Source organism: Crassostrea angulata, chromosome 10 (assembly GCF_025612915.1).
Source record: "Crassostrea angulata isolate pt1a10 chromosome 10, ASM2561291v2, whole genome shotgun sequence".
Classification (NCBI taxonomy): domain Eukaryota; kingdom Metazoa; phylum Mollusca; class Bivalvia; order Ostreida; family Ostreidae; genus Magallana; species Magallana angulata.
Window position 1 is genome coordinate 14,335,113 of NC_069120.1, and position 15,499 is coordinate 14,350,611.

The 15,499-nt window shown below is 31.8% G+C and overlaps 1 protein-coding gene and 1 pseudogene across 1 annotated transcript in view; both read right to left on the reverse strand.

Annotated features, from left to right (window-relative positions):
- Positions 1 to 4,676: 4,676 nt before the first annotated feature.
- On the reverse strand, positions 4,677 to 5,546 carry LOC128164924 (uncharacterized; annotated as a pseudogene).
- Positions 5,547 to 6,062: 516 nt separating this feature from the next.
- LOC128166681 (uncharacterized) overlaps positions 6,063 to 15,499 on the reverse strand; it is a 49,888-nt gene continuing 40,451 nt past the window's right edge. The window contains exons 6-7 of the mRNA XM_052831983.1: positions 15,255 to 15,400; positions 6,063 to 8,856 (exon numbers count right to left, since the gene is read on the reverse strand). Of these exons, the coding sequence (XP_052687943.1) occupies positions 15,281 to 15,400 (120 nt within the window). The 3' untranslated portion in view covers positions 6,063 to 8,856; positions 15,255 to 15,280. The remainder of the gene's footprint in view (positions 8,857 to 15,254; positions 15,401 to 15,499) is intronic.

A 15,499-nucleotide genomic window follows, 5' to 3' on the forward strand; every position in this document is an offset into this window, starting at 1 on the left:
GTTGTACAATGAACATTTTTGCTTCTATGATTAATAACAAATTATTATTCAGTAAAAGGTTATTGTAGGAAGACTTTAGAGCCCTTTTGGCCCCTAATTTGAGGGGCCAGCCCCTTTTCCTTGATATCACATTAAAGGTCTTGCAAAAATAAACATCTTTTGCATTACATTATTTAACAAAATATGTATAGATCAAAAGATATTTCAGAAAATGTTCAAAAATTTCGTGGAAAAATTTGGTGCTTATTTTCAGGTTCAGGCGAGCTTCAAAGCCTTGCACAATTTTCATAAGTGAAGGCAATAGGGTACATCTACATACATTTATCTACAATCCCTGAAAATTTCAAGCTTCTATCTTGATTAGCTTCGGAGGAGATGCGTGGACAAAATGACCCTTAAAAATTTACAAAATCGTCAATTTCTAAAAGGGGAAGTGACGTCATAAGTTCAAATTTTAATAACCTCGAGTGTTTACAATACCAAACAAGTTCTGAAAATTTCGTGGAAATCGGTTGAATAGTTTTTGAGATATAAGCCACAAAAAAAGTCAGAGGAAGAATAATAATAATGAAAAACTAGACACGATCTCGTTGCGAGCAACGAGGAGGTCTTCCGTCTGATTTTAGAATTTGAGATACATTTTCGATCTTGATTTTGCTATTTAACAGCTAAACATGATTTAGAATAGAAAAACGGGGTCAACATTCTGAGGGCCAGATACTATTTTGTTTCAGGTATAAGAGCTTTGTTCAACTAGTGTTTAGAAATTCGTCACCGTTCTTGAGATATCTGAGAAAAAAAAGTTTTAGGGATCAGTCCCTTACCTCCTTATTGGAGCCGCTGAACCAAATTTTGAAGGTTGCATTTTGTAAAGTACATAATTTTGAGCATCTTTTCTTCTACACTGCATTTCAAAATATTTTCATTTTTGAGATATAGCTGGTTTATGGACTCATGACCCCTAAAAGATCCTTATTCCATAACACATGAATACATCATTACATTACTTGGATACAGAACTGTAAGATAAACATATTTGCTTCTATATATATATTTTTTTTTATATCAAATAAAAGGTCATTTAAATCTCAACACATTTTGTTCAACAACTGTTTAGAAATTCGTTACCGTTTTTGAGAGATATGGGAAAGAACGTTTAAGGGGCTGATCCTTTAACTCCTTATAGGGGCCATTTAACGAAATTTTGAAAATTGCATATTATTTAGTACACCATTCTAAGTATCTTTCCTTCTTTATGCATTTCAAAATATTTTTCCTTTCTGAGATATTGTTGATCAAATTTCTATAATGTTGGCCCCTAAAACCCCCTTATTATGTAACACATAATAAAATCATTACATTACTTGGATACATAATTGTAAGATAAACATATTTGCTTCTATAACCGTTCACAACATATCCCTCAGTAAAGGGCTACAGATAAAAGACTTTAGAGCCCTTTGGTCCCCTAATTTTAGGGGCCAGCATCTTTTTCTCGATATCAAATAAAAGGTCATTTAAATCTCAACACATTATGTTCAACAACTGTTTAGAAATTAGTTACCGTTCTTGAGATATATGGAAAAGATCGTTTAAGGGCTAATCCCTGAACTCCTTATAGGGGCATTTTAACGAAATTTTGAAAATTGCATATGATTTGATACACCATTCTGAGCATCTTTTCTTCTATACTGCATTTCAAAATATTTTCCCTTTCTGAGGTATATGTGATCGAAATTCTGGACTATTGGCCCTTAAAAACCCCTAATTACGTAACACATGATAAAATCATTACATTGCTTGGACACATAACTGTGAGATAATCATATTTGCTTCTATAATTGTTCACAAAATATCCCCAGTAAAGGGCTACAAATAAAAGACTTTAGAGCCCTTTGGTCCCCTAATTTTAGGGGCCAGCCCCTTTTTCTTGATATCAAATAAAAGGTCATTTAAATCTCAATATATTTTGTTCAACAACTGTTTAGAAATTCACTACCGTTCTTGAGATATATTGGAAAGAACATTTTAGGGGCCGATCCCTTAACTCCTTATAGGGGCCGTTTAACGAAATTTTGAAAATTGCATATGATTTAATTTATCATTCTGAGCATCTTTTCTTCTATACTGCATTTCAAAATATTTTTCCTTTCTGAGATATTGGTGATCAAAATTCTGGACTTTTGGCCCCTAAAAACCCCTAATTACGTAACACATGATAAAATCATTACATTGCTTGGATACATAACTGTAAAATAAACATATTTGCTTCTATAACTGTTCACAAAATATCCCTCAGTAAAGGGCTACAGATGAAAGACTTTAGAGCCCTTTGGTCCCCTTATGTTAGGGGCCAGCCCCTTTTTCTCGATATGAAATGACAGGTCTTGTAAATAAAAACTTTTTTTGCATTACATGTGTTAACAAAATATTTTTCAGAAAAGAGATAAACCAAGAAAACCATGAAAAATTACGACGTCTTTTTAGTCTCAATTTTCGGGACCAGGCGAGCTTTAACGCCTTTTGAGCATGACAAATATGAATGCCAAATTGCACATCTACAATCTCTTGTCTACAATCCCTGAAAGTTTGAACTCAATATCTTTTACCGTTTAGGAGGAGATCCCTGGACAAGCCGACCCTCTGAAAATCGCTAAAACGTCATTTTCTCAAGAACGGAAATGACGTCATCAAAATAAAAAAATGTATATTAAGTTCAGACTAATATCTATTTGATATGAAAGTTTTACGAAAATCGGTTCAGCCATTTCCGAAAAATCGCCTGCACAAATTTTGTAAGAAAAAAAAAAAAATAATAATAGGGAAAAAGAAACCGAACGAAAACAATAAGGTCTTCCGTTGGAAAACGGAAGACCTTAATAATCCGAAGAAAAACAAAAGGGTCTTCCGTTGGAAACGGAAGACCCTAAAAATAGGACTAAAATTAATTATTTATAATTTGTGTTCAGCTGCGATGATAACGGCGATCTGTTTACAGTTTTTAATTTACAAATCGAGAACACATTATGCATGCGAGTGCATCAGAAAGAGGCAGTTACGTCAGTAGGTTTAGTTATTTCATAAACCAAATTTAAACATTGTGTGTGTGTGTGTGTGGGTGTGTGTGTGTGTGTGTGTGTGTGTGCAAAACATTTTAAAATTAAGTGTACAGACGTCTGCAGACTATTCTAATCTTGGGACGTAAAAAACATTGACACAACATCGGCTCGAATTCCCCTACACCCTTTATATATCGATCAAATACGTCGCTCCAATGTGAAGTACAGTATGATGCATTCGTATGGAACGCCATGGCTGCCTTATAGCATAAAACTATAGGTACAATATGTCAAATTATCATTACATTATGTCAAAGTCCATTACGTGGTGTGAATATATCTTTACATTTGGTCAAATCGTTATTACGTGATGTCGAACGCATGTTAGGTGAAGTAAACATGTCTTTACATGATGTCAACTTTTTACGTTGTGATGTAAAATCATCCTTACGTTATGCCAACATTGTACAACCAAAGGTCAATATATCATGGCATTATTTCGACACTGTATTAGAAGGGGCAAATGTATCCTTACATTATGTCAACATTTTATTACATGCTATCAATATATCCTTACATTATATCAACACTGCAGTACGTATCGCGATTCCATCCTTACATTATGTCGACATTTTATTACATATCAATGCATTTTTACATTTTATCAACACTTTATTACATGGTGTAAATATATCGTTTTATTATGTCAACACTTTATAACTTGATGTCATAAGTTTATGACGTTATGTCTTAACTTAATAACGTGATGTGAATAAGTCTTTGCTGTAGGTCAGTTCTCTATTTCATGATGTAAATGCTCCATTACTTTAAGTTGAAACATCATTTCGTTATGCGAACATGGATACCCTCGGCCTTTCTATATACAAAGAAACGGTAAGCTTACCCAAATGTATCCAGGGGTTATTGAAACTTTGTGGAACAGAACGGAACCAGTAAAGGTCATCCAATGGGAAAATATAAATTTTTAAAAAATGATTAATTTTGTTTTTATTCGTTACATTTCAAAATTAGATTGATGTTTAAAGAAAAATATACATAATTATATTACTACTCTAATATTAACAGATTACAGTATTTTCATGGCAGAACTTACTAACTAGTTTAAGCTAGCAAAAGAATATTCTATATTAGTTAGAGCTTTAAAACAAACGAAACGCATTCCCAAGCATAACATCTTTAAAATTGCAATGCCAGCAGTACTTGACTTATTTTTAAGATTCTGGTTCCGTTCCGTTCCGCAATATACCATTACCCCTGTGGATATTGGTATTCAACGCAACAGAACGGAATGAGCGTAAATTTCCTTCTCAGCATATTTTCATGCCTATTCTATACTTACAACGAAAATATATATTACATGATCATACATTTAACTGTTTACAAAAAACCAACACTCATGCTGTCGAATTATTTTATTTAATTAAAAATTAGGTGAAATATTTCTCCTTTAATTTTCGTTTGTTAAAATTTAGTCCCCTTTTGTAGCCCACTCTTTTCCCTGAGGATCATGATTTGAAGATCTCAGTCAAATGTACATTGGGGGTATCATTATTTACTATTCCGATTTGACACGGTGAAGTGTCAACCACGTCTTCTTTACTCCTCTATCTATAATTTCCTTTTCTCAATACTCAGCCTCTCCTCTTCTGCTGTCACAAGTCCTGTCATTGCTGCAATTAACTCCTAACGTGTTTTTTTGTGCCCCTTCTACATAAACGCGAGTTTTCAACAGAGGGTTGGCATTCTTTAAAAACATAGATAAATCCTTTTAATATATACAATGCAAAAACAATGTAGATATCAATTTAGCTTGTTTGAGTAATTAGAATATAAATATATAGTAGATATTCCAAAACGATGCGTGTTTAGAAATAGCTTAGTGCACATGTAACTACCTATTAAGGCATTTGTCATATTGCTTGGAGATGTCAATAATGCATCTGTGGTCGAAGAAGAGTTTATGTCTTCAATTCCGGATATGAAAGTTTCTCCAATAATTCACGCTATCTTTTCGTCAATGGGTCGTTGTGTAGCTGCATATGATGGTAAACACCCCCTCCCGTCTTTCTCTGCTCTCTCTTACTCAAGTCTATTTTTTTTTTTTACTTTTACTGCTCAAGCAAATCGACTTCTTCTTCCTTTCTTTACCCATCCTGACCAACGCTGTGATCTTTACTGCATTCACTTTTAATGTCATTTCTCCACATGCATATCGCTTTTATGCATTTGAGACAGTTGAGTTTTGTTTTGAAAAATAGTCTTTCTTACTAACGAGTTCCTACCCACTTACTGGTCACAACAGAATGCATTCGAACACCATATTTTTTTTGTATTGACACAAATGCAGGGTTGGATCACATTACATGAATGTATGATTACAATATTTTTTATAAGCCTAATTTTCTGCTAAATCTTAATGCTTTAATTTGAAATTTTTGAATAGAATTTTATTTTATATACGTTCATTGTATACTAGTTTAGAAAGACAACAATACCCTTTCGATTCGATAAAAGAACTTATAAATACAGATATAAATTCAACTAAGTATATTTTTAAAAAGGTAAACCATATGAAAATTGTTTAAATAAGTTAAATGTGTTTTAAACATCAAAATAAATAATAGAGAAATAATGAAATGGAAATAACCTCTGTGTGATCGCATCTTTTTTAACATTGTATTAAACGTCGCATTAAACATTGTATATTTCAAAAAGTAGATAAAAGTATGAAAATATTTTTTAAGATTTATAACACTAAAGATTGTTTGTAAAACGCAAGTGATAGATTTTATGATTGTCATAAGTCAGATCTTAGGTCGTTGTGAACTTATCATATCATATCATATCATATCATACATGTATCATATCATATTATATCATATTATATTATTATATATTATATATTATATATTAATATCAATATTGTATTATACATGTATTTTAGTCACCCCTGTGTTTTTAGAAAGGAAACCAGACAAGCAATAATTAAAAATGAGTTTTAATGAACAATAAGACATTTATTTTCAAATATAATAAACATGAAATGTTTTCATTCCATGAAACTGATTATTCTATCTATTTTCATGTTAAGCTTATTCATGAATTATAATAATGTTTGCTCATTTTTATTTTTTACAAAATGACAATCTATTGACCCATTGCATCAACATTTTTATGTTTCACAACCTAAGGTATAGGTATTTATGGAAATTCATTGTACAATTCTAAAAAATATAATTTTTGTGCACATGTAAAAACGTTTTCATCAACAATAATATCTCATTCTTTATTTTCAGTCTTCTATTACACAAATTTAAGCATACATTTAAAATTTTTATTCAAGTACAATTAACTAAAAACTTCATGTCCCGTAAAATTATATACATCAATTTCATTTTGACAGATAAATCCCAAAGATAACCTGTTCATACATTATCTCTTTCAAAATACACTTCAGCTCATTGAACTGAAACATTTTTACTTTTTCAAATGACTGATTACACAATAAAAATCTACTATATTGTTCTTATAAATGAACAACTTCCAACAATCAAAAGTCAAAGCACAAATCAAGTTAGGCCATTTTTAATTACTGGTTGATATACATGCTTAAAATGCATGAACTCAATTAATAGTCGTGCATGGTATTTTTGCATAATCTCATTTATGCACACAAAAAACCTCACTATCTACCTTTTTTGTCCTTAAAGCCTAATCAAAAATAATATTTTCTTTTCCTTCCATCAATTGTTTTTGTGTTGAGTGCTTTAGGGACACTTAACAATATAATAGTTCGCCTGATGGTTTATTATGTAAATAAACAGTGAGTTATGAGCATAAATAAAATAGCGCGTCTTTTACAAAGTAATCATAGAAATACATACTATCTTAGAAAGTTTACTATGATAATAACGCTGGTGGGGCGTAATCAAATCATGCGGTTTTTAAGTTGATTTGATCACAAACTAAGTTCATATCGCAGAAATCTTTTCAACTTTGTTATTTAATTCTAAAAAAGTATATCTAACATCAAAAGAAACTGAGGGAAATAACATAATGCAAGTGAATATACAGTGCTTTTTCCGTTTTTCATTTACATACGAACTGTATTACTGGTATTATGCGTATTTATTTTAAAATATGAATAATTAGTATCTGCAATTTATTAAATGCATTATTTATTAATGATAACTTTTAACAATTTGAAACTTTTTTGTGAAAAACCATATGTGCGGTTCTTATGAATCATAAAAATTTGTTTGTCAAAACAAGGTACGTAACACCGTGTTATAAATTGGAGGAGAGGACTTACACAGAAAATAATTGACAATACAAAAAAGAGTAAAGAAAAAATCTCATCGTCAATTTTCAAAATCATAATTCGTACAAAAGGGGTTGATGGTCATTGCCCCCTATCTTAAAATATGATCTATATGTTATGTCTTTCTTAAATTGTTAAACACAGGACAAAACGGAAAACGGGGAGGGCGAAAACTTTTATTGCTACAACTTTTTTTGCTATGCAATTGCAAACTTTTTGGAGTGAAGTCTTATATGTTTTAAATCTTTTGAAATGAATAATATCACATAGATGGTTTGCGATGACGAATATTTACCGCGCACGCGAATAAAAGTTGATTATAAGGTTCCCAGCATTTTAAATTTAAGTTTAAATAAAGTATCGATTACATTTATAACGTGTGTAGACAACAATAGTAATACACTACTTAGACGTTTTTAATATTGCAACTTCTGAAACAAATTAAAATTATTACTTTTTATGGAAAACGATATTTCATAAGTATTTTTACATGATCTTTTACGTTTTATTTTTAAAAAATCATATTCCGTGCAAGAAAAATGCATCATTTATAATGACGTATAATGATAATATAATATATATTCATTTTATTAGCATGAAAAATCAATAATGCAATTGGAATTCCTTGTATACTTATTATATTTACAAACAGTTACGCCAAAAAGGAAAGTTTGTAACTGGTTTTTTTATTTACACTCCATTTTAATCAAGTAAATAATATAACTATGCACATAAACAATCTTCACAATAAAGCAATCATTTGCATTGTTGTAATTGTTATTAACTGTGCATTACATATATATCAATATAAAAGGTTTATATATTGACCTTTCATTCACAGTTAATGCAACATGTCATGTAAAATAACGGTTTTTAATAACCGTTCATTTCACAATAACCTCTATAGCAAAATAAGCTTCTCGATACATCATAAAATATGAAAGTGCAGTGAATTCCGTTTTCTGGATTTACAACTCACCCAGATACCTAAGAACCACGCAATACGACGAGGCAAAAAAAAATCAAATGGAAGTATTCTACTCTTTGTGTACATGTATATATACATGATGTGTGCACTAAAAATTGTCATTTTCAACGTGTTCTCATATGAGGCAATTAGTCATGTACAAGGCATCAGAGAAATGCATTGCAAACATTTTTAAAACTATTGCATCCTGAATCATAAAGAAAAAGAGAAAGAAAACACCAAAAACACATTTTTCTAATGCTACAACCCCAGTGCAATATATGTTAATTACTCTGTGATTTATAGTTACATATTTATGCTAATAGCACTCTTTGCAAATATTTACAAATGCTTTCATTTAACACTCAATATATCACACTGGAAAATAGAATCATCATACTCCTGAATAAGAATTAATCTTGCATAGCTTGTCCCAAACTTCATCAATGTTTTTTACCTGTCGTTAAGTTCCTTCGCGTGAACATCAACTGTAAAGGAATGAAGATCTTATTAATGTAAAACAAGTTAAGACTCGACGAAAACTTTTTCCGTTTGATGATATCCAAGGGGGATAATTGACTAAATATACGTTGTTTATTGGTTAGAAAATCAACTGGATGATCTATTGTTTAGTCTTGATATCATATTATTTTTCGATTTTGAGATTTATATAATTATGATAATACATCAGCACGTGCGGTGATCATTCTGACGATGAACTAGACAACATTGAGATACTGACAATCTCAAAGGGCCCCGCTTAAGCAATGGTCAATAGGATGAAAAGAATTTCAGAGAATTTTGCTTTAACCTTGACTTATTACTAGCAATTTTCCACCTGGCCTAGAACTTTTAATTTGATATATGCTTTTAAAAAGAGTTTTTGTGATCCGATATGTCCTTGACACTTGGCCTACAAACTTCATTCAAGGTCACTGCATTTTCTTTGACCAAAAGCTCTATGTGGGTGATGTATGAGCCAGACTGGAGCAAAGGGAGAGAATATATGCTCCGGAAAAGGATTTTTCATATAATTCTGCTATGACCTTCACATTCGACCTTACCAAGAGGCCAGTTGGCCTTAACGGTCACCTAAGTAGCATATAAGTTACCCATAAGCAAACTTGTCGAGGAGTCTTATAAATGCATTTAATTAGGTTTCATTCTGGAGTAGAAAAATTAGAAATGACGACCAACTCTCTGCCTGAAATCTTTCAGAAAGAATTGTGGAACCTATAATAAACAAGAGATGTTTGTTGAAACACTTATGCCCCCTCCCTTAGAAACATCCACAAAGAAAATGAACGTAAACTGCAAATATTTGGAGTCCAAGTACAAGGGCCCATAACTCTGTCGACAATTGCTCGATCGTACCTAATATTAAACTTGACCTAGATATTATCATGATAAACCTGTATATTTCATTTCATTTTTCATTTCATTATTATATTATATATTCTATTTATATTTCTTTTTAAATTTCATTTCAAAGGACTTCCTGGTAAACATTATTATAAGTCAGTTTTTATACAAATATGTGAGAATAGAGAAGAACATTTTTAAACATTAAATGCATTAACACTATATTGCCATATTGCCCCCCCCCCCTTCATGTCCTGAACCCCTGACCCAGGGGCCATGAATTTCACAATTTAGGTAAAGGAGTTAGTGAACATCATAACATGTTTTTTGGCAACAGTTGTGGGAGTAGAGAAAAAGATTTTTTAAGATTAATAACATTTTTACTATATGGCCATATTGGCCCCACCATAGAGCCTGAACCCCTGACCAAGGGGTCGTGAATTTCCCAATTTTGGTAGAAAGCTTCATGGACATTATAACCAGACATATAGTTTTTAGCAAATATATATGGGAGTAGAGAAGAAGATTTCTAGGATTTAAAACATTTTTACTATATGGTCATATTGGTCCCACCCTAGAGCCTGAACCCCTGATCCAGGGGGCCATGAATTTCACAATTTTGGTAAAAGATCTCATGGACATCATAATCATGCATTTAGTTTTTAACAAATATATATGGGAGTAGAGAAGAAGATTTCTAGGATTTAAAACATTTTTACTATATGGTCATATTGGCCCCACCCTAGAGCCTGAACCCCTGATCCAGGGGCCATGAATTTCACAATTTTGGTAGAGGGCTCCATGGACATTATAACTTTGCAACCAGTTTTTTCCTCACATGTGTGAGAGTAGAGAAGAAGATTTTTGAAAATTTGGCTTCTTTTGCATATTTGGCCCCACCTGTGGCGCCCCAGGGGTGGTAGAGCCATGAATTTCACAATTTATATTTCTCTTACCATAGAAATGCCTCACACTAAAAATGGTAACAACCAGTATTGCAGTTTTTAAGAAGAAGTTAATAATATAAAATTGTTAACGCACGACGGACGAAAACGGTTACATGTAGCAATAGGTCACCTGAGTTTACTCAGGTGACCTAAAAATTTGTTCAAGGTCACAACACACTCATTATTCAAAAGGTCTATTTATGAGAAGTATGAACCAATTAGGCTAAGTGGAAAATATATATATGCTTTGAAAAAAGAATTTTTGGTGGTCCGATATGACCTTGACCTACACATTCATTCGAGGTCCCTGCACACCCTTTGACCATTTATACTCTGTAGGGGAGAGAAGATATGCCCCGGACAAGAATTTTATATATAATTCTGCTATGACCATAACCTTAGATCTAGAATCATGATTCAAAGTCCCTGCACACCCTTAACCCAAAGACACTCTGTGGGTGAAATATAAACCAGATTGGGCAAACGGGAGAGAAGATATGCTCCAGACAAGCGATCTCGGACGGACAGACTGATCACTATAGGGTGCCCGCAGAGCGGGGCCCTAATAATACATTTTACCCCGTTTGTAAGTTCACTTGGAAATAAACACAACAGTGCCGAATAATTCAATTCTCGCGGCATTTGATTGGATAGAAAAATTTAGTTAAATTTGTATAACCTGGTTTGCACGTCACAAGACACGTAACAATGCACCACGTCAAAAACGTACTAATCCGCTTGACGTTACGTTTGAATTTTTAACAGATTAATATCATTTTTAAAAGTAAAACGGACTCAATTTGTATAGCAAATTACAGAAAATTAAATTATAAGGAATGAACTCAATATCAATCCAAGTTATACTCATATAACCTGGGTTGGAGCAATTTACGCTAGAGTATAATCCGCTTCGCGGATTATAAAGCGTAAATTGCCCCAACCCAGGTTATACTCGTTTAATTTGGGTAGATACTGAGTTCATTTTTTAAATAATACTGCCAGTGACAAGATGACATGTCACTTGTCTCTACTTCATACAATTTGACGTCATAATCAGTTTTGACGTCACAATCTGAATTACGATAGTTCTCAGCGAATGTATCGTAACGTTAAAAGTAAATTATATTAAAACAGTGTTGAAACTGCTTGTTTCCTTTACATAGATTCTTCTGTTAAATCTAGACTATAGAATTCATTCATATTAATAATAAGTATCTATTAACTGACAGATTTAAAGGTCTGCTGGAACTAAAACGACTATTAATTAATTAGTAGTTTGGAGACTCTCCTTGCTACGTGTGAACAAATAAATGAAGAACTTTTTATTCATGTAAAAACAGCTTGACGCAGGTGAAAGATCAATACAATTTAGAAATATTTTACGTCAAATTGGTATAGAATACAAGAACCTATGTGAATAATGCTTGGGAAACCAACGGATATACGCCAGTGTTATGTAAATCGCTTTCAATTACTGGCACTGTACCAGTTATTTGTTAAAATTTCATGTTTTCTTTTCGCACTTCCATATTTCCTGATATTTTTGGTTACATGTAAAACTTAAAATACTTTAAATAAAGACCTAATTTATCTACTTTTACATTACTGTAGAAGCAGAAATATTCGCTGAGAATTTAATCTCGTTATTTTCGTCGGCAGTATAAATCAACGAAATTAAATCGATGGCGAATTTCTAAACCAAGTATTGATGAATACAAGGAGATTACAATGTAACGAAATTAAATGCCAACGAAATCTTATTTAGTTTAAAAACAACGAAATTTCTACCAAACAAAAATATATGCCTCTACCGTACATCATTATTTAGAACCCAAATTATTTTGTCTTTGTGCTTTTTAGTACGCACCGAATTAGCCGATTTTTAACAATTTACTGTACCAGTTATTGGCTTCTTGATTAACAAAGTAAAAACCCCTGTACATGTCAATTTTGTACTACAAAATAAAATTTGAAATATGTCCCTTGTGGGGTCAAACTAAAGTCATAGGGGTTATGATGCATAAACAAAACTCAAAATAATCCATTTGTCATCATATCGTAGACTCTTCAATACATTATTTTACAATCAGGCGTTCAACTGCACTATGAATCTCTTCGAATTAAGTGAATTCCTTTTGTTTATACATGTTATATGTATTGATACTATATGTCAAATCAAAGAAGGGAAATAATAACCTTTCACAAAGATGTAATATTCTGGTGTGTTAGGATACGCACGTGACAACGAAGTACATGTGACATCAGAAAACATCATTAAATATAATGTTTAACATTGTTGTCAACATATGCTATTTAGATTTTAAGAAATATTCCCGGTCATTTTTTCGTTGAAACACATTATATACACATGTATATAACAGAGTATCACACTGTTGTTTTGATCTCGGTCCTGGTATCAGCTCTCGGATGGTATCGTCCCAAGCCCGATATAATATAACTTAGATCAAAGACTATCATTCAAATTCAAAGTTCAGATAAGGAATATAATTTATCATCAAGAAGCTACAGTATAGATTTTTTCCGGATTTATAAAACTCGTTCGTTTTTATTCCTTTTGATATGTGTTAAGAACTTTAAGAGTTGTCGTTTGAAATATATAGTTAAAGGGAGTTTGTCGTCTGAGATGAAGCACTAGTATCTTCTAGAATTCAAAACTATTGAGAGAGAGAAACTTTCATCCTTCGCAACTTCGTAATGAGTAAAAATATTTTCACTGGGATTTTAAAAGTTTCCTATCATTCTAAAAAGTCATACTGTTATAGCAAGATGTGCGAGAACGTTCATAACTTTAAAAGCGCGTCCATTACTTTGACCACTTAATTTTTACAATCTAAACTCTGGGTTTCTATGATTTGATCAATCTTTTCTTCATCCTCCATAAATTAAATGTTGATTGATATTAAACAAAGCGTGCTATTGTTCTAAATACCGTAATGTAGGCTACCCCCTAGATTTATATCTCTTTTTGACGGTATTTAGAAGAGCAGAAGAATACAAACGGTCTTTCACGTGAAATTGGAAAGACCTTTTGTATTTCTTCTGTTTTTATTTATTTTTTCTTCTCTTTTTTCCAGGGACAGTGTTTTTTTTAATTTCTAGAGATATTGAAACAATTTTTTGTACATTTTATTGATTATTGAAAGTTATGGTACTAAATGACCCTCTGCTTGATAAATCCCGAAACTTACAAAGTTATTGTCCTTGTGTACGAATGGCTTGTTATCGGTACTCCTTTAATACCATCAGATATAGAGACTTGGAACTTTTGCCAATGTTTTCATTACACTTAAAGGGTTCCTCAATCTATTCATACCGAAAGAATCTGAGGCCCTCCTCTGGCAGTCACCCGTTAGCTAGATAGCGAAGGGCGAAAAACGCAAATATACTAGGAATACGGCCAATGATTAAAAAAAAATTGTCTCATTTTCGGGACCCCTTTTTTGCGGATGAAACATGTGAAACATTTTTCTGAATTACATAGTCCAGTAGTAAAGGTTCATAACAAGGGTTCTGATTAAGTTAAGAAAAAAACTGTCTGAAATGGTGGTTTCAGATACAGAGTTGAGACAGAAAAGCTATAACTAAAGGAACACTATATTTTACATCATTTAAATGGTAATCTTTACTGGCCCCTAGAAGGTGGCTGGATATATGATATGAAAGTTTTAAGTACCTGGGTCGTTCTGCGGAGCTATATTAAACATCTTTTTCAGCCAGGCGTTTCTAAATAACGCTCTGAAGCTTTATTGTTTTAAAAACAACATAATATCATAAATGGTCAGGATTCTGACTACTAATACAACATAATATCATTTGTGGAAGCTGTATCATTAGTGACTACTACGCAGCATGATAACAATAAAAAGTTTTTTTATCTCTCAGTTCAGTCAACATCATTTTGTATATTTTCTGTTAGTTTTCTCTCACTTTTTTTAGATAACGGAAAACACATAAACCAAAAATATGAGTTATAGTGCTCTTTAATAATTTCAAGCATTTTCCAAAAGTTTGATCATTGACCTCAAATTAATTAATGCCTACAGAATCAGCTCAATATAATTAGTTTAAGACTTTAAATGATTTAATGTTATCAGCATCCATTTTTTTTAAATTGAATAAAACAAAATGAAAATGAATTCAAAAGTTAAGAGAGGACATTTAAATTAGAATATTTAAAAATAATTGTTCCTGAAACCCAGATATTTGTATCTGTTAGCTGCACTGCTATTCATAAACAGCATTTCCCGTTAAAAAAAAACTTATTATATGAAATGTTTTTCGCAATTTCTTTTTAAAAAAAAAAATTATTTAATTACAATTTTTTCACAATTAAGAAAATATCCATTATAGGGTAAAAAAAGAATTATGATTTTTTTTTAATGTAAAAAAAACCTAAAAGGCAACTAACTCGAAAAGAATGTCATTGCCCGAGTTTTATTTTTGTGAAAACGCAGTTATATACTTGTGACAAACAACAGATGTTTATTCCTAAACATCAGTGGATTTTTATGCATTCTGAGTAAACGTCATCCTTAAGTATTTTAAATACATCTTACCTGGACAAAATAAGAACACAGTGCAACTAAGTCTTTCCAAATTTTTTTCTGATATTCTTCTTTTTTGAAGCTGACGTGCTAGGATCTTTAGCAGCATGAAATGAAGCCGCAATTGAAGATAGGTTTTGATTCATTTCTTGCTTTTCCTGAAAAAAAAATATGGATTATTGTTACAAATACATAGTAAAATAAGCGTTATGCGAAAAAATTGTTCTTAAATTTACTTGTTTTTTTTAAGACAAAGC